At 42.7% G+C, this 23,564-nt stretch overlaps 1 protein-coding gene across 30 annotated transcripts in view; it reads left to right on the top strand.

The window, feature by feature from the left end:
• Nucleotides 1-23,564, top strand: part of ZWINT (ZW10 interacting kinetochore protein) — a 56,542-nt gene that overhangs the window by 11,919 nt on the left and 21,059 nt on the right. For 6 of the 30 annotated variants that reach the window (XR_012019623.1, XR_012019624.1, XR_012019621.1 and 3 more), the window contains exon 9: nucleotides 13,919-14,101. The exons of 5 other annotated variants lie outside the window; for them this stretch is intronic. Coding sequence is in view for 4 of the 25 variants with exons in the window: in XM_072803742.1 (XP_072659843.1) it covers nucleotides 13,919-13,955 (37 nt within the window). In the remaining 21 variants the exon portion in view is untranslated. Of the gene's footprint in view, nucleotides 1-183; nucleotides 629-2,064; nucleotides 2,653-2,754; nucleotides 3,696-4,527; nucleotides 8,086-8,233; nucleotides 8,579-13,918; nucleotides 14,801-16,612; nucleotides 16,885-18,118; nucleotides 18,182-18,496; nucleotides 18,563-23,564 lie in introns of those variants that run through there. 19 more of the 30 variants (XM_072803742.1, XM_072803756.1, XM_072803745.1 and 16 more) reach the window with 12 other exon arrangements.

Genomic DNA, 23,564 nt, shown 5'->3' with positions numbered 1-23,564 from the left:
TCGAGAGATGTTTGCTTCTTGGATGTTTTGGTTGGACAGTGTTAAAGTTCTGAAGCAAGAGCAGTTTACTTACTTTGTTTAGTGTCAGTTGAGGCCTATCTAATATTTCTTAGATGGTTAAGTATATGAAAATATGTGTAATACAAAATGTAGAAAAATTAAAAATCTAATGTCTTCCTCCAGGCCTCACTGTCTTCACAGAAGTGTGGATGAGGAATCTCCATCCTTGTATCATATCTCCAGAGATTTCCAAAAGGTTTTATATTTTAAATCCTCAGGCCCATGATTAGCAATTTCTGTAGCCCCTTAAGGCATTTTGTATTGACGTTTAACGTTAACATCTTCCTTGGACCAACTGTCTCATTGGTTTTACTCTTCTTATGCTTTTGAATAAGAACCTGAACTATTTGGACGCCTGGGTGGCTCAGCAGTTGAGCACCTACGTTTGGCTCAGGGTGTGATCCCTGGTCTGGGGATTGAGTCTTGCATCAGGCTCCCTGTGAGGAGCCTGCCCATGTCTCTGCCTCCTTTGTGTGTGTGTGTGTGTCTCTCATGAATAAATAAATCTTTAAGGAAAACAAAAAAGAACCTGAACTATTACTGCTCAGACCTCGTCAGCCATGGTTGCCTGCTTCTGTAGTGGTGATTGTGGCTGAACGGCCAATACCTGGGAAAACAGAGAAGCCTGAACTTGCTAAATCTCTGTTTATGTAGCCTGTGCTGACTTCAGTCAGCCTGGCATGTGAGCAGCTCTGAGAAGGCAAGCACAGGCGCCTGGAACTCTGCATTTGCCTTCCCGAAGTGTTCTTTCAAAAATCTATGTGAAGTTCACGGACTAAGAGGATGAAGGTCTGAGAGCTCAAATGAGACTCTTCTGGTTTAATCATAACAATTCAAGTATCCTTTGACCACAGACATCATTGGCAATCTGTGACAGTGGGTTTTATGGTGTGAATTTGAATGAAAGTTTGCTGCAGAATTATGGTGGGGCTGATTCTAATGATCCGTGACGCTTGCAGGTGTAAATTGTTCCATGTAAGAGTTCCCACTGCCGGCCGTTCCCAGCCCCAGTCACAGAACAAATGTCTACTCAATCCTGGCTCTTCCATAATGGCCATAAATATGGACAACCACTCCCCTGCCCTGCCCCAGGACCCCATGCAGCCACTCCTGATTGATAGACCTTGGCACATAAGGAAAATATTTTTGCTCTGCCTGCTAAAATATGTTGAAATCAACATAACATAACGTGTGTGTGTTACAGAAGTATGTGAAGTGGGGAGCTACTTTTCTGGAATAAATCCAGGGAATGTTTAGAAATAGTGGGGTGAGAAAGAAGCCTTTGTAAAATGTATGTTTTGCCGGGGAATTTTAGAGTAAGGTAAACTAAGCAAAATTCCATGTGTGGGATGAGTAGAGTAATACAGGACCGTGCGGAGGAACCCCAGAGGCGCCACATGGCCACAGGAAGGCTGTGGGGGGTGTGTGTGTGACTGGGAGATAGATGTTAGAGGCCTTGGTTGGCCAACCAGTGCTGAGTGACGTCCTCAAAATTCGAAGGTTAGAGACAAAAGCAAGTAGATGTCAAAACTTCGTATTGATTTTGTCACCTTCCAGTTATCTCGTGAAAATAGCAGATTTTTGTCAGTTCACAAATTTTAAAGAGATGAACATTTAATGCTCTTAGGCATTAACTGGTTAAATAGGATTGTTACCTTTTGTAGACTCAATCCCAGTGATACTCGGGCCATTATGCCCGGTTTCTTCCCTCGCACCATGGTTGACGCGCACACAGTCCCTGGCTGCGATGATCCGATATGTTACCTGGGAAGACGTAGAGCGAACCCTTTGGTTGTTAAGATTTCACATGCAGTAGAGTCACCTGGAGCTGTTTCTAAATGTTGATTTTAGTTGCCTCGGAAGATCCTACTTCCCAGGTCATGGTTTAGATTTTGCAAACGTAACAAACACCTCCAGGGATTATGATGCGCTGGATTTAGGGACTGTTTTGTGGGAAACCCTCCCTGGTTTCTGCTAAGACTTTAGCGTTCATTGTATTATCAGCTTGCCAGGTCATCCCTGAGACACAGTGGGCGCCTGTGAAAGGACTGGTGACCTGGGCGAGGCGGACATGACGTGAGGATGGGAGCTCTGGGCTGCGGCAGGAGCCTGAAGGGGAGAAGACACGCGGCCTGCGGCTGAGGGCGGAGTGGGAGGGCGCGGAAGCGGACGTGTGCTGTGGGGTTGAGGGTTCGAGACCCCCGGGGTGGCCCGGCGCGCACACTTGTACATGCAGACGGAAGTGTGTGGGCTCCGTACACCTCCTCACTCTCTTCCCCCAGAAAATAAATTCAGGAAATGAAAATGTTTCTCCGTGAGGAAATAAACTGCCTACCTTTATAAATATAAATATAAATATAAATATAAATATAAATATAAATATAAATTTATAGATCGCGCCCCAAGCCCACAGCTAAGCTAAATTCCTACTGGCCTGTTTCATCCGGTGAGGCCCTATGTCTGGACTTGAGCTACGGTGGGGACACAGGGGACAGACGAGACCTCCAAGCCTGGCTTGTGAAGACGTGACATGAGCACCTGGTCTCTTCCTCTGCTGGCTACACGGGGCGGTTGCTGAGGATGGTGGGGAAGGTGCAGACGTGTGTGCAGGGGCCTGGGGCCCCCCTGTGAGGACCAGTGTTCTGTGTTCCCGGAGCCACTGAGGCAGACAGCTGACACCTCTGCTTTCCCCAGGAAGGCCCCTTTACCTGCCGGTGAATAATGAAACGTCTGCCAGACTGGGAAAGCCACTCCTCCGAGGGTCCTCGTGCCCAGGAACAGGTTTGTAGGCAGCAGATGGAGTGTTGGTTGAAGACGGGCAGCAGTTTCTCGAGGTGGTCCGTCTCACACTAAAGGGCACGCACAGCTGGCCTCGCTCTTGCCGCAGCCCCTCTCCCGGTGGTGCTGAAACCTCACGACCTGCCTCACTAGAAGCCTCCATCCCTGAACTGTTCACGGCAGAAACCGTAGGAAGTCCTACAATCACCCTGAGTTTTAGGAACTCTGAGCAGCTCCAATCATCTTGCCTACCCTTGGGAAGGAGGAGGAAGTTTACGGATCCCCCTTAGCAGGGGTTGGGACGTGAGCAGCGAATCATCCCAGAGCTACTGCTCTGGCTGCTCCGGACACCAGGCACCAGGCAGGGGCGTCAGCCTGTAAGCGGGGAGGCTGCCGGATGGCACTCGACCCCAAAACACTTCATGCTTCTGGCCTCAGAGTGTCCTTGTTGGCTCGGTGGCCGTGTGCTCTGTGCTGAGATGGTCCCATGCGCCCCTGCGAGGTCTGGTGCCCTCCCATCACCCAAGCTGCCTTCTCCCTGATGCTAGCACAGAGTCTAGGACAGACGGGGACGGCCGTCACCGTGGTGCTCCGGGGTGGTCTCCACGGTACCTGCAGCATCGTAAATCACGGCTGCTGTTCTGGATTCAGGTGCTCTTGAAGACTTCATGCGTCAGTGGGATGTTTTTTAAAAAGCTTAGATGAGGGACCCCTGGGTGGCTCAGGGCGTGATCCCTGGTTTGGGGATCGAGTCCCACATCGGGCTCCCTGCACGGAGCCTGCTTCTCTCTCTGCCTGTGTCTCTGCCTCTCTGTGGGTCTCTCATAAACAAATAAATAAAAATCTTAAAAAAAAAAGCTGCAATGATTTCCTCTTTCTTGCTTTCTAATTTTCAGAAGCTACGTGTCACATGTCACGTTTTAAGTTTTACATTCCCAGGTCCCCTCTCACCCCGTCCCCAGGCAGACATGCACACACAGGCTTAGAGCTCTTCAGGGTGATGAGAGTTTGGGGGTGGCCCTTTTCCTCATTTATTTTCCTGAACTCATTGGTCTGTGAACAACATCTTCTAATATTGTCTTTTAAAAAATAATAATAATCTGCAGTAACTCATCTTTTTGTTAAAAGTGTAATTAATAAAAAAATAAAAGTAATTAATAAAAGTGAAAATGTGGATTTTCTACATTATAGTTGTTTAATGTCTGAGTATCTCAAGGTAACTAAGTTGCCATAGCAACCTGTTAGCTGTGCAAACGTAAGAAAACTTAAGATGTTTTGATCGCATCTGTCCCTAATTGGTACTGTCTCCCCGCGTATTTCCGTTGGCTGTTTTTATGACTTTATGCGGTAGATCTTTATCATCAGCTAGAAGTTGTTTTGTAGGTAGTAAAACTTGCAACTTTATAATTTTTAATAGTAAAATATGAGATACATTTGTAGTATTTCTACAAACCTTTGGAAAAGTGTGTACTCTTCAGAGCTATCTCTGGCGTTTCCCAGCAGAGACCCAGGATCCACTCCTCTGTGCTTCTGCACTCACTATATTTTATGGAATGTAGTGCTAACACTTTATCAAATTTATTTATTTGTATCTTATTACTACAAAATATGGTGCCTCTTTCATGGAAGGTATCCAAGAGTTGTTTCCTTTGCCTGTTCTTTTCATGACTTTTGAACCTTGTGTCTCAGGGACATGGACTCCGTTCAAGCCAGGCACTATGTGAGGATATACAGATGGACTGGGGCAGATGGAGCCTTCGAGGAAATCTCCCAGTGAATGAGGGAAGCTTGTTCACACTACAGTGTTAACATTTTGTGATATATCGATGTAGTTGTTTTCATGGTGGAAAAACATGCATAGCAGAATTTACCATTTTAACTAAAAGTCCAGGGGCATGAAGTACATTGACGCTGCTGTACATCTGTCAGCGCCATCCACTTCCAGAACTTCTCCGTGCTCCCAGACTGTGCCTCCTTGCCCGTTAACCACTGCCCCACCATTCCTCCTTCCCTCCAGCCCCTAACGACCACCACTCTTAATTTCTGTCTCTATGAATTTGATACATACCTCATGTAGATGGAATCATACCATAATTGTTCCTGCGTGACTGGCTGACGTTGAGCACAGTTTTTTGAATGTCAAACTTTTTTTTCCTTAGGGCTGAAGACCATTCTGTATGAATAGTCCACTTTTTGCCTCTTTTTTTCATCCACCAGTGGGTGCTTTGGTTGCTTTACCTTTTGACTCTTGTGAGCAGCATTTCTGTGAACATGTGGATAAAGATATCCTTAGGAGTCCCTGTCTCCACTTATTTTGAAATTCCAAAAGTGGAATTTATGGAGAATATGGTAACCCTATGTTTCATTTTCAGAGAAACCCCCATACTGTTTTCTACAGTGGCTGCACCATTTTTTATTCCCACCAGCCGTGCCCAGAGATTCCAGCTGTACCACATCCTCACCAAAACTTACTTTTCTAGTTTTTTTGTTCTTGATAATAGCCACCCTAATGGATATGAAGTGGTATCTCATTGTGGTTTTGAGTGCATTTCCCTATCAATTATCAGTTGCCCGTCTTGAGCATCTTTTCATACACTAGATGGTCATTTCTTTAGAGAAATGTCTGTTCAGTCTTTTGACTATTTCTTAATCAGGTGTTTTTTTTTTTTAATTTTTATTTATTTATGATAGTCAGAGAGAGAGAGAGGCAGAGACACAGGCAGAGGGAGAAGCAGGCTCCATGCACTGGGAGCCCGACGTGGGACTCGATCCCGGGTCCCCAGGATCGCGCCCTGAGCCAAAGGCAGGCGCAAAACCGCTGCGCCACCCAGGGATCCCAGGTGTTTTGTTTTTTTGGCTGAATTCTGTTAATCCCCATTATTAGATATATGATATGCAACCATTTTCTCCCATTCTGTGGATTACCTTTTTATTCTTGACTATGTCCTTGTTGCACAAATATTTTTAATTGTGGTGAAATCCAACTTACCTATTTTTCTTTTCTTTTGTTGCCTTGCTTTGGGTGTCCTATCCAAGAAATCATTGCCAAAGCAAATGTAGTTAAGCTTTTCTCCTATGTATTTTTCTAAAGGTTTCATTGTTTTAGTTCTTAATATAAAGCCTTTGATCCATTTTGAGTCATCTTGTATGTGATACAGGCCAAGAATCTGACTTCATTCTTTTTTACATGTGGGTATCCAGTTTTCTAACACCATTTGTTGAAATGAGGCTTTTCCCCCTTGAATGGTTCTGTGTCATTATCAGATATTTTACTACCATATGTGTAAGGGCTTATTTTTATTAACGTTGCTAAATCTGTTTATTAATTCCAGTAGACTTTGTGTGTGACATCTTTGGGATTTTCTGCGTATAAGAGTATGTCATTTGTGAGCAAAGATAATTTTACTTCTTCCTCTTTTATCTAGATAACTTTTATTTCTTTTTCTTGTCTAATTGCTCTGGCAGGATTCACGTTACTATGTTGAATAAAAGTGGAACATGCCTTGGGGACTCTTGCCTTGTTCCTGATCTTAGAGGAAAAGCTTTCAGGTTCTTACATTTGAGTATAATGGTTGCCATGTGTTTTTTATATATGGCCTTTATTATTTTAGAAGGTTTTCTTCTATTCTTGGTCTGTTCAGTGCTTTTATCATGAAGGATTGTTTTATTCTGTCAGAAGCTTTTTTTGCACCAATTGAGGTAATCATGGGATTTTTTATTTCATTCTGTTACTGTGATGTATTTCATTGTTTGATTTTCATATGTTAAACCATTTTTGCATTCCAGGAATAAATCCTACTTGGTGTTGTGAATAGTTCTTGTAACACATTCTTGGATTTTGTTTTGATGGTATTTTGTGGAAAATTCTTATATTGATGTTTATAAGAAATAACTTGTCTGTAGTTTTGTTGTCTTTCTTTGTGTGGCTTTGATATCAGGGTAATGCTAGCTGCATAGCATGAATTAGTCAGTTCAGGTTGCCATAAAAAAAATCCCATAAACTGGTGGCTTGTAAACAACAGAAACATATTTCTCACAGTTCTTAAGACTGGAGACTCCAAGACCAAAGTGTCAGAAGATCCTGTGTCTGGTAAGGGCCCTCTTTCTGATTCAAACCAGCACCTTCCCATCGTGTGCTCACATGGTAGAAGGATGTGGGAGCTCCGTGGTGGTCTTTATAAAGGCACGGATCCCATTCACGAGGTCTCCACCATCATGACCCAGTCAGCTTTCAAAGACCCCAGCTCTTGTTACCATCACCTTGAAGGTGAGGGTTTCTGCGTGTGAATTGTGGGAGGGACACAATCTAGCAGAAGTGTTTCCTCCTCCTCAATTTTCTGGAAGGAAGGGATTGGCTTAATGTGCTAAGTGCTGTCTCTCACTTTTGCACTATTACATATGTGTGTTTGCACCAGTAAAGTCAGTGGTTAGTAGCTATCACTTACCTTGCTGTGGTGAAAGTGTGTAGTTTACACTAAGGGCACATGTCATAGTGCAGAGAGTGGTGACCCTGCTTTTGAGAAACATGGATTCATGTTCCAAACCTGGTGATGAACAACACTAGTATTTTCGTGATTCAGTTGTCTTATCTGTAAAATGAGAATGACTGTTAAATGATTTTTGAAGGCTCTTTTATATCTAATTCTCTGTTTCTGTAACATAGGAATGTAGGTAGTAATTTAAATTTTAAAGCTATATGAGTGAGCTTAAGAATATTTGTGTGTGCACCTACTCAGAGCACACCTACTGAAAGCATTTTGGATTAGGCCAACAAGTAGCCCTTATGAAAATACTGAAGATTGGGATCTAAGACTCTTAAATCAACATGCGCCTACCCCAGCCTTACTGTTATAGGTTGTATGGGATTTTGCCCTCAAGGTAAAATAGAACACATATCTGGACATTTTTCTGGAGGAAATGCTCTTTGTTGGCAGAGTGGATTGTTGGGGAATAACACTGTATGATACACCCTAAATACTCTCTGATTTTGTCCTAGGAGAATATGGTTCAAGTTCTTTAATAAAAGAGGTTAGGGGCACCTGGGTGGCTCAGTTGGTTAAGGGTCTGCCTTCAGCTCAGGTCATGATCTCAAGGTCCTGGGATCCAGTCCCATGTTGGGCTCCCTGCTCAGCGGGGAGTCTGCTTCTCCCTCTCCCCACTGCTCCCCGCTCCCACTTGTATGTGTGCATGAGTGTGCACTCTGTCTCTCAAATAAAATCTTTAAAAAAAAAAAAAAAAAGAAAGAAATTAGGTTCATAAAGATGGAAGAAACTATATGGAATTCATATGCAAGATCCACCCAGAAAACTCCCAGAAACTGGCCATTCAAATATGAAAGAAAATAAGATTGCTTAATATTGCTTATTGCCTAAAAAATTATTATTGTTTACTTTAGGACTTGAGGCCTGTTTGTGTTACACTGCCATGAAGAAAATTTGTGTACACAAAAGGAGATTCTTCTTTATTTTCAGAAATCATAGCATGGAAAATACAACAAAATATACTTGAGGAGGCTTCTAAAAGCAAACGGAATTCTATAAACACGGAGTTTACTTTAGATGTTAAAATGTAATGTTCATGAATAATAGCCACAAACGTCTTTTGGGCAATACACTTTTCGTTTTGTTTATAAAATTATACATAACTGAAGATGGTTACACTTTATAAATGTCTAATGTGCGTTGCTATTTATAGATGCTTCTTTTATTAATAAAATGTGCAATGCCACTGTCTTCCATTATTTTCAGATATTTCTTTAGTTCACATTTTCTACATATGATACTGTTAATTTATACCATTTTTTCCTGCTCATGAATGTCAATAATGATAGAGAAAAGAGAACTGAAGAATAATGAAATGATGAAGAGTCCATCAAAATGTGAATAAAACAGTTCAAAAATAGGTGAAAACTTCTTAAGTTTTGCAGAGGTGTTTCAAAAAGTGAGGCTCACCGATGTGAGTTAAGAACTAGCAAATTTGGTCAAGAAAACTTGGTCCTAACACCTGCATAAGTGGGATTCAGGCAAAATAGAAATGATCCAAGTATGGAAAAAATGTGGCCGTATCCTTCTGGGTCTGTCCTTCAACCAGGCCGGTCGCATACAAGCCTGTGTAGGAAGGGCTTCAAGGAGAGGATTCGGGGGGGATCCCTGGGTGGCGCAGCGCTTTGGCGCCTGCCGTTGGCCCAGGGCGCGATCCTGGAGACCCGGGATCGAATCCCACATCGGGCTCCCGGTGCGTGGAGCCTGCTTCTCCCTCTGCCTGTGTCTCTGCCTCTCTCTCTCTCACTGTGTGCCTATCATGAATAAATAAAAGTTAAAAAAAAAATTAAAAAAAAAAAAAAAAAAGGAGAGGATTCGGAATAGGAAGCTCCAGGAGTCCGTCTCCCCACCCAGGCAACCAGTCACCTGGTAGGACCTGTCTAACCTGTTTTGGGACTTTGGAGACATTACAACTTTCAGGGGATGACTCAGACGGTAAATTGTGACCAATTCCAAAGTCACCCCGTATCTGAACTCAGCAACTTTACCTGTTGCCCAGGCCCCAGCGCACAGCCACTCACATGTTCCTGGAGCACATTGCATGCGGCTTGCAGGAAGCCGGGGCGAGCAGTGAGGACCCGTCCTCCAGTACCCATAATGTGCTCTGATCACTGACTGCTGCCTAACTATGTCCCCAGTGTCTGAGATAAGACCCACTGGCCCTGTTGGAGGCTTATTCACAAGGGCCTGAGTTTGGGGCCCTGGGCAGCACTGTTGAAGCTGATACTATGATGGGTTGGCCTCATCTTGCTGCTTGACGTTCCGTTGAGAATAGCCTTGATCATATTCTGTACAAGACGAATATTGTTAGCCCCAGTCCCTGTTGGTCAGATTTACCAGAACGGCAGGTGGAGTGGTATACTCATGTGATTATTCCAGTTCAGCCAAGAAAGCATAGGGTCAGGTATTGGGGACAGCAAACTGCCACAGGCCCTGAGCACTCGTGAATGTTGTTGCTGGGCGTGGCAGGAATACGAAGCCCTGACCGCTCTGCTTGGTCTGTGTCCCAGTGTTTTATGTGCAGCAGGTGGCCCTGAGGAATGCAGCTGTCGCTCCCTCTAGGAGAAAGAGCAGGCTTGCCTACTGCCTTTGGTAAGAGGGGAGGGTGTTCCATGGTCGGTGTTCCTCAGGTGCGACACAAACCCACTCAGGTGTGGTGTAGAGGTGACACCTCCATGGTGGCCCCATGGGGCGTGAGGGCGAGGGGACCACCAGGAGCATGATGCTTCTGCTACTCAGTGTGCTGTGGGTACTACAGTTCTTCACTGCTGGGAAAAAAATCCAAGAGAAGCCTAAACAAAAACATAATAAAGGGACGTATAAAATAAGATAGAAATTAGAAACTTGCTAATTCTGTGCAGAATTAGTGCAATGCCACTGTCTTCCATTATTTTCAGATATTTCTTTAGTTCACATTTTCTACATATGATACTGTTAATTTATACCATTTTTTTCTGCTCATGAATGTCAATAATGATAGAGAAAAGAGAACTGAAGAATAATGAAATGATGAAGAGTCCATCAAAATGTGAATAAAACAGTTCAAAAATAGGTGAAAAATTCCTAAGTTTTGCAGAGGTGTTTCAAAAAGTGAAGCTCACCGATGTGAGTTAAGACCTAGCAAATTTGGTCAAGAATTGCAGAGATTCTGAGAAGAAATTTTAAAATGATCTAAGACATATACAAGAGACACTCAGGTTACATAAAAAGACAAATTTTGAAAGTCACAGACAGTCAAACATATAAACAGAGGCATCTGCTAATAAGTAACATACACCAGTTATCTTGCTATATTATTTGCTATTTGTAAGCTGTCATAAAGCTCAAAACGGTTGATCTTCTTAGAATGCTGTCTGATGGTATCTGTGTTGATCTTATTTGAGGATTACAACAAACGTGAAAACCAGTATTTTTAAAAAGCGGAGAATGAGGTTATGAACATTCAAGTAGTTTTTCAAGAGCTTGTATGTCACACGTGGCCTACCTGGGAGCCAGTCTAGGTGTTTGATTCCTTCCATCCTCCCTCCCTTCCTAACTCCAAAGCTATGAAACTTCCTGTCATTAAGCCTCTTACTCATGCACTTAGTTATGAGTAATTTGTAAATATGAGGCCATTTGGCAGCTGCCTAAGATGTTATGGAAAATCAAAAAGGCTGTGTTACGTTGTTAGCTCTGGAGACCTAACCAGATTATCCCAACTATTCTGCATCTGCCATTTGCTTAATGCTGTTACCTAATAAGTGCAAACGTGTTGTGTGGATGTGCGTGTGTGGAGAGGTGCGGGCAGGTGTCTGGGGAGGAGGCTAGAAGGCATAAAGAGTGTGCTATTACCCTTTACTCGTGGCCTAGGGACTTGTGTTTTGGGTCTCCTAGGGCTTGATGTGGAAGTTTTCCCTCTCAGGCTCTTAGCACCAGTGATTCGGGGGGGTGGGGGGGGAGCCTGGTTTCAACCCTGTAATCCCCTCTGCATATCTTAGGTGGGAAACCAGGCAGAGAGTTGCTGTTGCACTTACTACAAGATACTGCATACATTGTATTCATGGTGAATAAATGAAAGTATTCGGGTTGCTCAGAGAAATGACGCAAACTTACAGTGGCATCTTTCCTCTCTGCATTGCTGAGTTTTTGGCTGTGTTAAAGTTCCTCCACGGTCCTGCTTCTCTCCTTTCAAAGGCTCAAATTCGGTTGTCTTTGTAAACTTTTTTTATCAGTGTTCATCCCATTCTACTCAGGCTACCATACCTACTGCAAAAACCATTGCCCGTAGCACAACTTTTATTACTGTCCCTAACAAGAGACTAATATGAAAAAAAAAAAAAAAAAAAGTAAAAAAGGACAGTTAAGCCAGCCCTCTATTAGCATTGTCTGAAGACCAGCAGGATCCCCAGGACACTCCTTAGAAAGTATATTCTGGTTCCCACCCAGGTTTACTGAAATCTTTTGAGTGAAGTCCGTGAATCTGTGTTTTAGTAAATAACCCAGGTAATGCTCGTGCAAAATAAAATGTGCAAGCCAGTAGCTCAATTCTTTTTTTCCAATAGCAAAATAACGGGTAAGACTTATCTGAATTCTTTTAAAAAGAGTAAAGAAACAATTCCCAAGTAGGTTAGTATTGAGTTACTGGTACAGATTTTGTTAATAGAGCAAATCAACAGGAATTGCTGTGAGGGTTCAGTAATGTACGTGTGTCACTCGGGCGTGACATTCTGTGAGTGTCCTTGTCGTCATCATGGTACTGATTCTAACATGCTCACTTCTACAGTTTAATATCTTTACAATCAGTATGAGTCTTAGCAACCGGTGCAGTTAGAAACATTACATCTTGATTAACAGCTGTCCTCATTCTTGTCTTAGAGTAACTATCCCATTTTCCCCGTGTACGTGCCATGTCCTTCATGCCTTCGCTTGTGCCTTCCTGTCTCTGTTTGTTCAGGTCTAAGCTCTCTCATTAGCTGACGGTCCCACCTTAGGCGAGTCCCTGACGTTATGTGAGCGTCAGTCTCTTCATAAGCTAGTCACAACTGCACTCTTCTTCATCTGTATGCCAGGGAAACCAGTTGTCTCTCCAACTCAAAGTTCTGTGGATGCGATGCAATATTATTTGAAATAAGACCAATTCATGGTGATGGTTGTAGACATTTAACCCTGAGTGGAATAAGAATCACATGAAGAAACTAATTTGCAGGGATCCCTGGGTGGCGCAGTGGTTTGGCGCCTGCCTTTGGCCCAGGGCGCGATCCTGGAGACCCGGGATCGAATCCCACATCGGGCCCCCGGTGCATGGAGCCTGCTTCTCCCTCTGCCTGTGTGTCTGCCTCTCTCTCTCTCTCCCTGTGTGACTATCATAAATTAATAAAAAAAAAATCTATAAAAAAAAAGAAATTAATTTGCAGAATAAGGAACTTTTTCGCCCTAGACAGAAAGATAATGACCCTGGCAAAAATAACGAGGACCTATCTATTCCCTTTACCAACAGTGGAGATACTTTTGGGATCACGTGTCCAGTAGAGAGTGCCACGGGGGAAGTAATACCTGTGCAGCTGTGGGTTCTCAAAAGATCGCCGTCTTAACAACTAAAGATTTAGGGGACTGAGTATAAAGGGTGGTTCAGCTGGAGGACATAGCAGAGGGTTCCCCAGCCTTCCGGATTTCATGGTGGCCCAAGAGCCTCAGCGAAGCTGGGAGGTTGAGTAGAGGGAACGAATGTACTCACAACTCTCATGCACCTGCTTGGTAACAGGGCTAAAGCCACTGTGCTGTTCTCTGAATTGTGTTTCCTGATGTGCTTTGCAGTAAAACCTGTTTGTCTCCATTTTCAATATTCCTCAAAGTACTAGATGTAAAAGTAAGTCCCCTCAGAGAATTTCATAGCATTACTTGTCTTTGGTTCATGTCCGCCTGAGGAGACCTGTGATCAAGATCTGAGCACACGTAGTTTGGGAGGCAGTTGGAGGAAGTCTTGGCCTTGAGTGTGGGCCGCGCGGAGATGGGAAGGAGGGAAGCCAATACCCAGAGTTTAACGAGCCCGTTGCTGTTGTGGGTAATGGGGTATTACCACTGTGGCCTCCAGGTGATGATGGAAACGTGTAGAGTTGTCCTAAGTGCGGAGACCCAGGGTAGAAGGGCAGCTTTCAGTTGTCCTGTGTTAAGATTGTTCAGAGGATGGGCTTCCTGGTGCTCAGCCTCTGCCCTGTGCACAGACAGAGGACATGCTTCCCGCCGGGGCAGTGGACAAACTCGCACGACAACAGGAATGAGTGGGGGGTTCCGGCAGCTGCTTCTACAGCCCCCACTTGCGCTACTCAGACCCATTGTCATCTCACGTTCTGTTCCTCACATCTCATCTTTGCTTTAGTGAGATCATGGCCCATCGAGATTTTACCTACACACTTAGAAAAACTGTGTGTTTTGGAATAGTAGTTGTAAATTCACATGCACTTTAAAAAAATAACACAAAGATCGGTATTTCACTCATTTTCTCCAACTGCAATTAGCTTAGAGCGTATCGTTAATAATCATTTTTCCCTTTTATCCCATAGATTCCAGATTAACCTCAGCCAGCATCCACACATCTGACCATCCAGGTTGCTTGCTTGCAAAATAATGAAGATACGTGACCTTAAAGTATAAGAACACTGGGGGTCTTGCCCCTTCAGACCATGATTTCTCCAGTTGCCCGCTGAAGGTCATCCCCATGGATGGAAGTCCCACAAGGTGCCCCAGTCAGTCTCCTGAGCTCAAGATACATATATTCTGTCCCTGCTTGTCACTATCCCATCCCCTGGCCCCTAAGGGTTAGTTGGTTCCAGTCAGTAGTATAGTGTGTTATCTCTCGGCCACCTGCAGGGGTCCTGGCAAGAGAAACCGCAGATAACTAAGTGGTTTTCATAGCTTTATGTTTATAGAAATTGAAGTCTCTTCTAGGAGGAATGTCTCCCACCCAGCCTTCATCTAGTATAGAACCTGATTGCATAGACTCTAATGTTAGAGGGATGGGAAGTATAGATTACGCCCTGGGTCACTGAACATGATGGTGAGATTGGCCACTCTTAACCACCACCCTTGGTTCCTTGACTCATGTATTTGAGCTCCAGAGATGCAGGACCATTGATGCACAGGACTCCAGCCCCACTGGTGTCTTTTCCAAGCTGGCCATCTCACCTTAGCTGTACCTTAATGAAGCCCTTCCAACCGTCCAGTAACCACTGGGAAGGAACTCTCAGGGTGATAAAGTACATACTAGAAGCAGGTCATGCTATTGTCACGGGCAGTCTGGAGTTCTCCAAAGCATCCGCTCGACTGTCCCCTGCCAGATCTCAGCATCTCAGTGTCTTTTAGCTTGGGCAGCTTGCTGCAGCTAGGAGTTCAGCCTCACTGTAAGCCCTCACCCCCAGCAATAAAGTCTTCATCTTCATTTTTAACACGTTCTGCTCTTTGGCTGTAGAAGGAGGAAGTGAGTTTCTTTTCAAGCTTACTAAGGAGGACTTCACTGGCCGTTGCTGGCACAGCATGCACAGGGTGAGAAGGCTGGCTTTAGCCTACTTTTTTTGTTTTGTATTTTTTGTTGAGTTAATTTCAGAGCCCTGGCTTACAGTTACATTTGGCTTAAAATCTGATAAGCCTCAGGATACCTTGAAGGTGAATGCAGCTTTGTCTACTGTGCCTCATCCCGGTTCTGAGCCTCAGAACTTGTTTGCTTCAGATAATCGTAGGCTAACACCATGCAGCTTACCATTAGCGACTGCAATCCCATTAGCGTTTTTTGAGATCACCTAACCCCATCCTAAAAATCCAATTTCTTTTTTTTTTTTTTTAATTTTTTTTATATATTTATGATAGTCACACAGAGAGAGAGAGAGAGAGAGAGAGAGAGAGGCAGACACAGGCAGAGGGAGAAGCAGGCTCCATGCACCGAGAGCCCGATGTGGGATTCGATCCCGGGTCTCCAGGATCGCGCCCTGGGCCAAAGGCAGGCGCCAAACCGCTGCGCCACCCAGGGATCCCTAAAAATCCAATTTCTAAGACCACATGTAGCACCAGTGCTCTTTGTTTGGGTCTCCCCAAAAAATAAATACATAGATTTGAGTAGTTTATTTAGGAAATGATCCCAAACAGCACTGCAATGGAAGGGAGTCATATGGATGAGAAAGGAAGGAATCGAGTACAGGTATATCAGTGACTGCTCCTTGCACGGGTGACTGATTAACACACTTTCTCGAGACCCCAGGGAGCTGGTGTATCTAAAGAATGAGGAAGGGGTCATCACTGGTTGAGAACTGCTCTCATCAGTGTCATCAACTTGGCAGTTTGCATATGTGCCCAGAAAACTTCCTTGGGCAGGGAAAGTCCTCATTCATCACCAAAAGAACTGCGGTTTCTTGCAGTAAGAAATAATTGATATGTATAGAAAAGTTATGAGTACAGGGACACCTGGGTGGCCCAGTCCGTTAAGTATCTGACTTGGTTTTGATCTCAGGGTCATGAGACCAAGCCTTCTGTCAGGCTCTGCGCTCAGGGTGGGATCTGCTTGAGATTCTCTCTCCTTCTGCCTCTGCCCCTCCTATCACATGTGTGCTCTCTAAAATGAATAATACATCTAAAAAAAAGAAAAGTTATGAGTACATATGGACGTGAGGTTCTTAGTATTGTTATACTACTCTTTAAACAAATTAATGCAAACTCCTGGATGAAAAGTTATTTATTTTAAATACAACAAAGAGAAGGAAGTTATGCTTTATTTTACCCTTCATGCATTCAAGTGTATTAACCATCACTATATTTCTGAGGAGCTAAAATTTCTAGCCTCACCAAAGAAAGCAATAACCTTAGAACACTGAGAACATGTGACTGAATAGAAATTTTCGCCAAAATTTGTCTGCACCCATCCATCAAAGAGTCTCAGGTGTGAGCCAGGTTAGACCATTTCCATTATGTGATATTAAATTGCACAACTGATTATCAGACTCTTGTTTGATAACTCCAAATACCATATATAAGCTAAATTGTTTTTCATCCAGTTTCGTAAATGGGAAACCTGAATTTCAGACATTTAGTCTCAACTAGTAACTAATAATACAAAGAAAGCTCAGAGTTTTGTGCCGTTATCCACTGAAATCACAGATTAACCCAGGTTCAAATGACCTCAGAAACTATTAAATGGGTGTATTTATAAATTTTCAGAGTATTAAAGTATGCAGAATGTTCTTAAACAATCTGCCATACATGGTTTTTAGTTTTAGAAGCAAAGCATCTCTACCATCATCATCAGTCACCACCACGACCATCACTGCCATTACCACAACCACCTCCACTACTGCCATCATCACCACAACCACCACTTCCGTCACCACCACCACTACCACCTTTCCACTGCCTCCACCGCCATCACAAGCACTGTGTTTAAGAAGGATTCGTATGTGGTGGTGAGAATGTGAAGACACCACAGCCTAGCACTCAAATTTTGGGGTCTTCCTACCTGGATTTCTTGTATCCGTGTTTCACCTTTTCAGACATGACTGCATTTCTGTTGACTCCAGCTCTGCTGGAAAAATATATGTGTTTATCGTTTGGACCAGCGATTCATTTCACTAAGTTCCTTTTCTTTTTATGATCTCCCTAAATACATTTAAATAACAGCAGTAAAGGTATTCATTCTCATAGCACATTCAGTGCTTAATTAGTGTGATGCCCTATTCTCACCATGTGGGATACAGCAGTGAAGCCAAAGTTCCTGACTTTAGTACCATAATTTAGTGGAGGAGACTGAGCAAATGGGGAACATGGATTACAACATCATATCGTACTCTGTAAAAAGATGAAGCAAAAGTTAAAGGGATATAATGAAAATTTTCTTAGATAGATGGCCCGCCCTAGTAGGGTGACATTGAGCAGAGACAGGAACAAAATGTGGCAGAAATTCAAACCAATGACTGAGGGAAATGGTGTCCTGGCAATAAAGTAGTAAAGCTGAGCCCCTGGGACAGGAGAGTGTGTCGTGTCTTTGTGGATTGTTTGATGACTGGGATGGTTAGAGCAGAGAGTAAGGATGGAAGTACAGAATGTCTGAGGAGAAGCTCAGGGCCAGACAGTAGGGGGCTTTGTAGCCCATGGTAAAGAGTTGTGCTTATTTTGAGTGAGTTAGGAAGCTGGTAAGAATTTCGAGCAAGGGAATGGGCATGGTCTGTCTCATACCTTAAGAGAGCACATGGCTACTACATGGAAAATAAAACAGATAAAATGCAGGAAGGCAAAGGTGATGGTGCTTGGATTGGCGAGTACCATTGGAGGTGTGGATCAATTGTTAGATCACGGACGGATTTTGAGGTTCAGGCTGACAGGATGTGTTTGCCATGAGTTCCTGACAAGTACACAGGTGTAGTAGTGTCCTGTGGTGAAGTGAAGGCCTGCTGTGGCCCTGCTTTTTCTGATAGAATTTATCTAGCCAGGGTCTCCATACTCCTTGAGTACCTCTAATGATACCACATGGCATATATCCAAAGTAATAAATAGGGTGAGATAAAAGAGCTGTCTTGAACCACATAGACTGTTTCTTAAAACTGAGAATGCTGTGACTGGACAGGGGAGGATGGAGTTGTTCTAGCTTGGGACAACCTCAGACTGCCTGTTACACCAGCCTTCCAGCGTTTGTTCGCACTTCCTTTGTCCTTCTGCTGCCCTCGGAATGTAATGGTCTGCTAATCATGTGTCTCTCCTTCACCTTGATGTTCACGACCTGATAGGCTCGAGAGAAGTGCAGCCACATTTCTGTGTTGGGAAGGAGCTTGCTGAACTTCCAGACAGAGGTTAGCTCCCCCATCTGTACTAACCAGCGGTGATGCAAAGGCTCTCACCAGCACATCACACACCTCTGGCAATCTCTCAATCTTTCCTAGATACTGAGCTTTCCAGTGTTCAGGATCAGAGAATCTTGGAGTTTAAGTGTTGGGGGGTGGGGAACTTAGTATTTTATCTGATAGAGAAGAAAACTAAGGTGTAAATGTCAAAGGTAATTCACTGTCACCACACAGTCGAATAGAAGCAGAGCTGGGGCCAGTTTACACCTTCAGTGGCTTTTCCTTTAAGAGTCGGTCTGAATATGTGAAGATTTTATCCCACAGGAGCTGTAACTGCAGTGCCTTTTGGATTGAATTCCATCTTTAATGCCAGGACATGTAATTATTCACGTGAGTTCGTTATTCTTAGCTTTGACAAAAACAGTTCTATTCATCTATTTTGGACACTTAACTGAAAATTAGTCCCAGATGTTTCCCTTTGTCTTATTTTATTATAAGAATAGTTAACAATGAGTCATGATGGATCCAGACCAAGAGGGCGACGTAAGAGGCTCCTGAGTTTTCTGTCCTCCATGTATGCACCAAGTATGTAGCTCCACACAGAAGAGCATTTCCCTCTGGGAGAAATCCCGAAACCAGCTGAGCAGCATAGGAGCACTGAAACACATATAAGTAAATACTAATAGATCCCAGGAGAGAGATGAACAGCAAGGCACTAATCGTAGGGGATTTCAGTACTCCACACTCCAAAAGAAGACCAGTAAGGACAAAATCAAACTTAATTAGATTAGATGGACCTAAAAGATACAGGGAACTTTCCATCCAACAGCAACAGAACACATATTCTCAAGCACATGTAGAATATTCTTTTGGGTAGATCATGTGTTAGGCCAAAAAACAAATCTTAATTAAAAAAAAAATTGAAATTATGTTCATTATCTTTTCTGACCACGATTTGAAACGGAAAATTACAAGAAAAGAGCATGGGGCATCTAGGTGGCTCAGTCATGATCTCAGAGTCTTGGGATCGAGTGCTGCATCAGGCTCCCTGCTGAGCGGAGAGTCTGTTTCTTGCTCTGCCCCTCCACCGTGCTCATGTTCATGCTGTCTCTCTCTCTCTCTCTCTCTCAAATAAGATCTTTAAAAAAGAAAAGAAAAGAAAAACTAGAAAATCCACACATATGTGGTTATTAATCAACATGCTAGTGAACAACCAATGGGTCAAAGATGAAATCAAAAAGGAAATCAGAAAATATCTTGAGATAAAAGAAAATGCACACACAAAATACCAAAACATATGGGATGCAGCAAACGCAGTTCTCAGGAGTTTATGGTGATGAATACTTATATTAAGAGAAAATATTCCAAATAAATGTAAATTTACACTTCAAGGAACCAGAAAAAGAAGGACAAATTAAAGAAGGAAATAACTCAGATCATGAGATTTAATGAAATACAGACTAGGAAGATAATAGAAAAGATCAATGAAATGAGAAAATTGACCAATATTTAAACCAAAAAAAAAAAAAAAAAGAATACTCAAATCAGAAATTAAAGAAGACATTATAGCTAATACCTAGAAATACTAAGTACTAAATTCTAGGAACAATTATGCCAACAAATCAAATTATCTGAAAGGAATGGACAAGTACCTAGAAACATATAACCTGTCAATACTGAATCATGAATAGAGAACTTGAACAGATCAGTAATAAGGGGATTAAAGTGTAATCATAAATTGGGTGTAGAAGGAATGCACCTCAACATGATGATTTCCTCTAGTACCCAAAAGCAGATCATTCCTAGGAGACCTTGATTGTAAAGCAATTATTTCATAAAAGCAAAAACCATCTTTGGATTTTTGCTTAGCAAAAATAGATGCTAATGTAGGTCTTTTGTAAAAGCAAAGTGGCATAAAGGGAACTTTTGGATAGCAGGGGAGTCCTGTATGGGCCGTATACGACAAGCCCATGACTAAAATCTTACAAAAGCAGTGAAAAGTGGAGATCAGGAACAAAACAAGGATGCCCGCTCTCACTGTTTCTGTTCAACAGACTAGAAACAGTAGCCAGAGCAACTAAGCAAGAAGAGCAATAAAAGACATCCAAAAAGAAGGAAGAAGTAAAATTGCCTCTGTTCACAGGTGACATGGTATTATATAGAAAAGCCACAAAGATGGCCAAAAAGCTGTTAGAACTAATGCATCCAGTAAACTTGTAGGATACAAGATCAATATACAAAAATTAGTTGCATTTTTATAAGCTAACAATGAATTACCAGAGAATTTTTTTAAGTCCCATTTACAATAGCATCAAAAACAATAAAATACTTAGGAATAAGTTCAGCTGAGGAGTAAAAAGATATATCCATTGCAAACTATAAAACATCAATGAAAGAAATCTAAAAAGATAAATGGAAAGATACTTGGTGTTTATAGGTTGGAGTAAATGGAAGAATAAATATTGTACCCAATGAATCTACAAATTGCATACAGTCCTTATCAAAATTCCAATAGCATTTCTCACAGAAATGAGGAAAGAATCCTAACATTCTTATGAAACCACAAAAGATTATGAACACCAAAGCAATCAAGAACAAAACTGGAAGCCATTCACTTCTTGACCTCAAACTTAACATAGCATGGTCCTGGCGTAAAAACAGGCACATAGATCAATGGGATAGAACACGGAGCCTAAGGATTGACCCGCTACATATATGGTCAATGAACTTTCCACAAAGTCAAGAGTTTACAATGGGATAAGGATGGTCTCTTATGTAAATTAGTGTTAGGTAAACTGGACACCCACATATAAAGGGACAAATCTAGACCCCTGTATTATAACATACATGAAAATCAACTCAAGATGGATTAAAGACATGAGCACAAGAGTTGAAAACATCAAAGTCCTAGAAGAAAACAAGGAAAATCATCTTGCCATTGGTCTCATCAATGACTCTTTTGATTTGACACCAAAAACAAAGGCAAAAAAAAAAAAAAAACTAGAAATAAACAAATAGGCCTACATCAAACTAAAAAGCTTCGGCACAGCAAAGGAAACTATCAACAAAATGAAAAGGCAGCCTCCGAAAAGGGAGAGGATATTTGCAAACCACAAATCTGACAATGAGTCAATATTCAGATCTATAATGAACTCCTATGACACAATAGCAAAGAAACAAATTACCCTCCGCTCCCGAAATGGGCAAAGGACATTTTTTGAAAGAAACCTAGAAATGGGCACCTGGGTGGCTCAGTGGGTTAAGCATCTGCTTTCGGCTCAGTCATCATCCTGGGGGCCTGGGATCGAGTTCTGTGTTGGGCTCCCTGCTCAGCGAGGACCCTGCTTCTGCCTCCCCCACCCCTTTGCTGATGCTCTCTCTTGCTCTCTCTGTTGCTCTCTGTCTCTCTTCCCAAATAAATAAAATCTTAAAAAAAATAAAAGAACATAAAAACCTAGACATGACCAACAGGTATGTGAAAAGATGTTCTGCATCACTCATCACCAGGGAAATCCAAAACCACAGTGAGGGGAGATCTCATACTTGTTGGGAGGGAGGCCTGTTACCATAAAAACAAAAGGTAAATGCTGGTAAGGATGTGCAGAAGAGTGAATCCTTACACTCTTGGTGGGCAAACTTGTGCAGCCATGGTGGAAAGCAGTATGGAGGTTCCCCAAGAAGTTAACAATAGGACCGTAGTATGCTAAAGCAATCCCACCTCTAGAAGTAAATAAAATCATTATTGCAAGAACTTATCTGTAATCCTGTGTTCATCCATCATAATTCACAGTAGCTGAGGTCTAGAAACAACCTAATTGTCGATGGGTGACTGGATAAAGGAAATATGAGGATTTGCAGTACACACACAGAGGAATATTTTTCAGCTTTAAAAAAAAAAAAAAAGAAATCCTGCCATTTGCATCAACATGGGTGAAAACTGAATGGCATTATGCAAAGTGAAATGATCCAGACAGAGAAAGACAAATACTGTATTGGTATAATTTTTTTGAGGAGTCTTAAAAAAAAAAAAAAGCAAATTCATAGAAACATATTAGCATGGTGGTTGCCATGGCTGAGGGATGACGGAAATTGGATCTCAAACAGGTGCAGACTCTCAGTAGTCACGAGTAAGTTCTGGTGACCTGATGTATGCCGTGGCGACGGTGGTTGATATTACTGTTTTGCATAATTGAAATTTGCTAATAGAGTACAACTCAAATACTAGGTGGCTCAGTTGGTTCTCTGCTCTGCGCCCCAATGAAAAGGTAAATGTGTAGGATAATGGATGTGTTCATTAACTTGGTGGGCGCCCTTTCACATTATATCAAATCACATTATACACTTCAAACATATTAGAATTATATTTGTGAATTATTTCTCAAAAAAGCTGAACAGAAAGAGCCAAAAACCAAAAAGGAATAATGTTGAAAACTTCTATTCTAGAAAACTGTACCTTAGGTCCCCAGAAAATTCATGTTAAACATTTATAAAAACCATCCTGGGTTTTGTTCTTCTCTTTGTGGAGAATTGGAATATAAACTGGATGTGTACTCCTCACAGATCGTTGGGGAGGACATTTTGCTAGCCCAGTTTTTGCCAGTCAACTGTGAGGCATAAGTGATCGCATTAGTACGTTCCCCCGGTTGGTCAGAGCCAGGTAAGCACCTGTGTGAGGTAAACCACTCAGTGGGCCTTCCACTCATGAGTGTTCCTGTTGGTGTCTTCAACTCACGCTGGCGCCCACCAGCCATGGTGTTTTGTCTCGTTTTTGCATGTTTGCACGTGACTTTTTCTATTCAAAATTGTCACACTAGGGAAACTAATTGCAAAAATCACGCTCTTACAAAAGATGTGGAAAAGAATCAGCATTTATAACAGAAAGCTGGGAGTGCTGATGGGAAGAAGAGCTGCGGGCCCCACAGGAGCCCGAGATTACAGTGCCCCGCAGTGCGCCCTTCCCTCCCTCGCGGCCACCCGGGCCCCTCGCTGTCCTGTTCCTTCATACGTATCCGTAAGTAATGACCCATTAAAGTGATGGGTGAAGCCAGCATTAGCCATTTTGGTCTTGATCAGTAACATTAAAAATTACAAGTGAGTGTCATGACCAGCATTTACTAATCCATGGTCACAACCCTTCGTAGACGCCTACTTCAGTGACCCAAACACTGTGCTAAATACGTTCAGATTTGGAGACAGGTCACCTGTGTTGTAAAGGTAGGGAAACTGTGTGATACTCAGAATGACTAGTTAAGTGATCGAGTAGGGCCTCCGGCCCCAGGCCCTGATCACCTGCACTCCCTGTTGGCTCCAGCAGAGTGCAGAGAGGATCCCAGCTGCTCCTGGAAAAGCTGGATATTCAGTGATCGTTCCATAACTTAATAGAGCTGCTGAC

Source organism: Canis lupus, chromosome 27 (assembly GCF_048164855.1).
Source record: "Canis lupus baileyi chromosome 27, mCanLup2.hap1, whole genome shotgun sequence".
Classification (NCBI taxonomy): Eukaryota; Metazoa; Chordata; class Mammalia; order Carnivora; family Canidae; genus Canis; species Canis lupus.
This window is presented reverse-complemented; position numbering and strand designations above follow the sequence as displayed.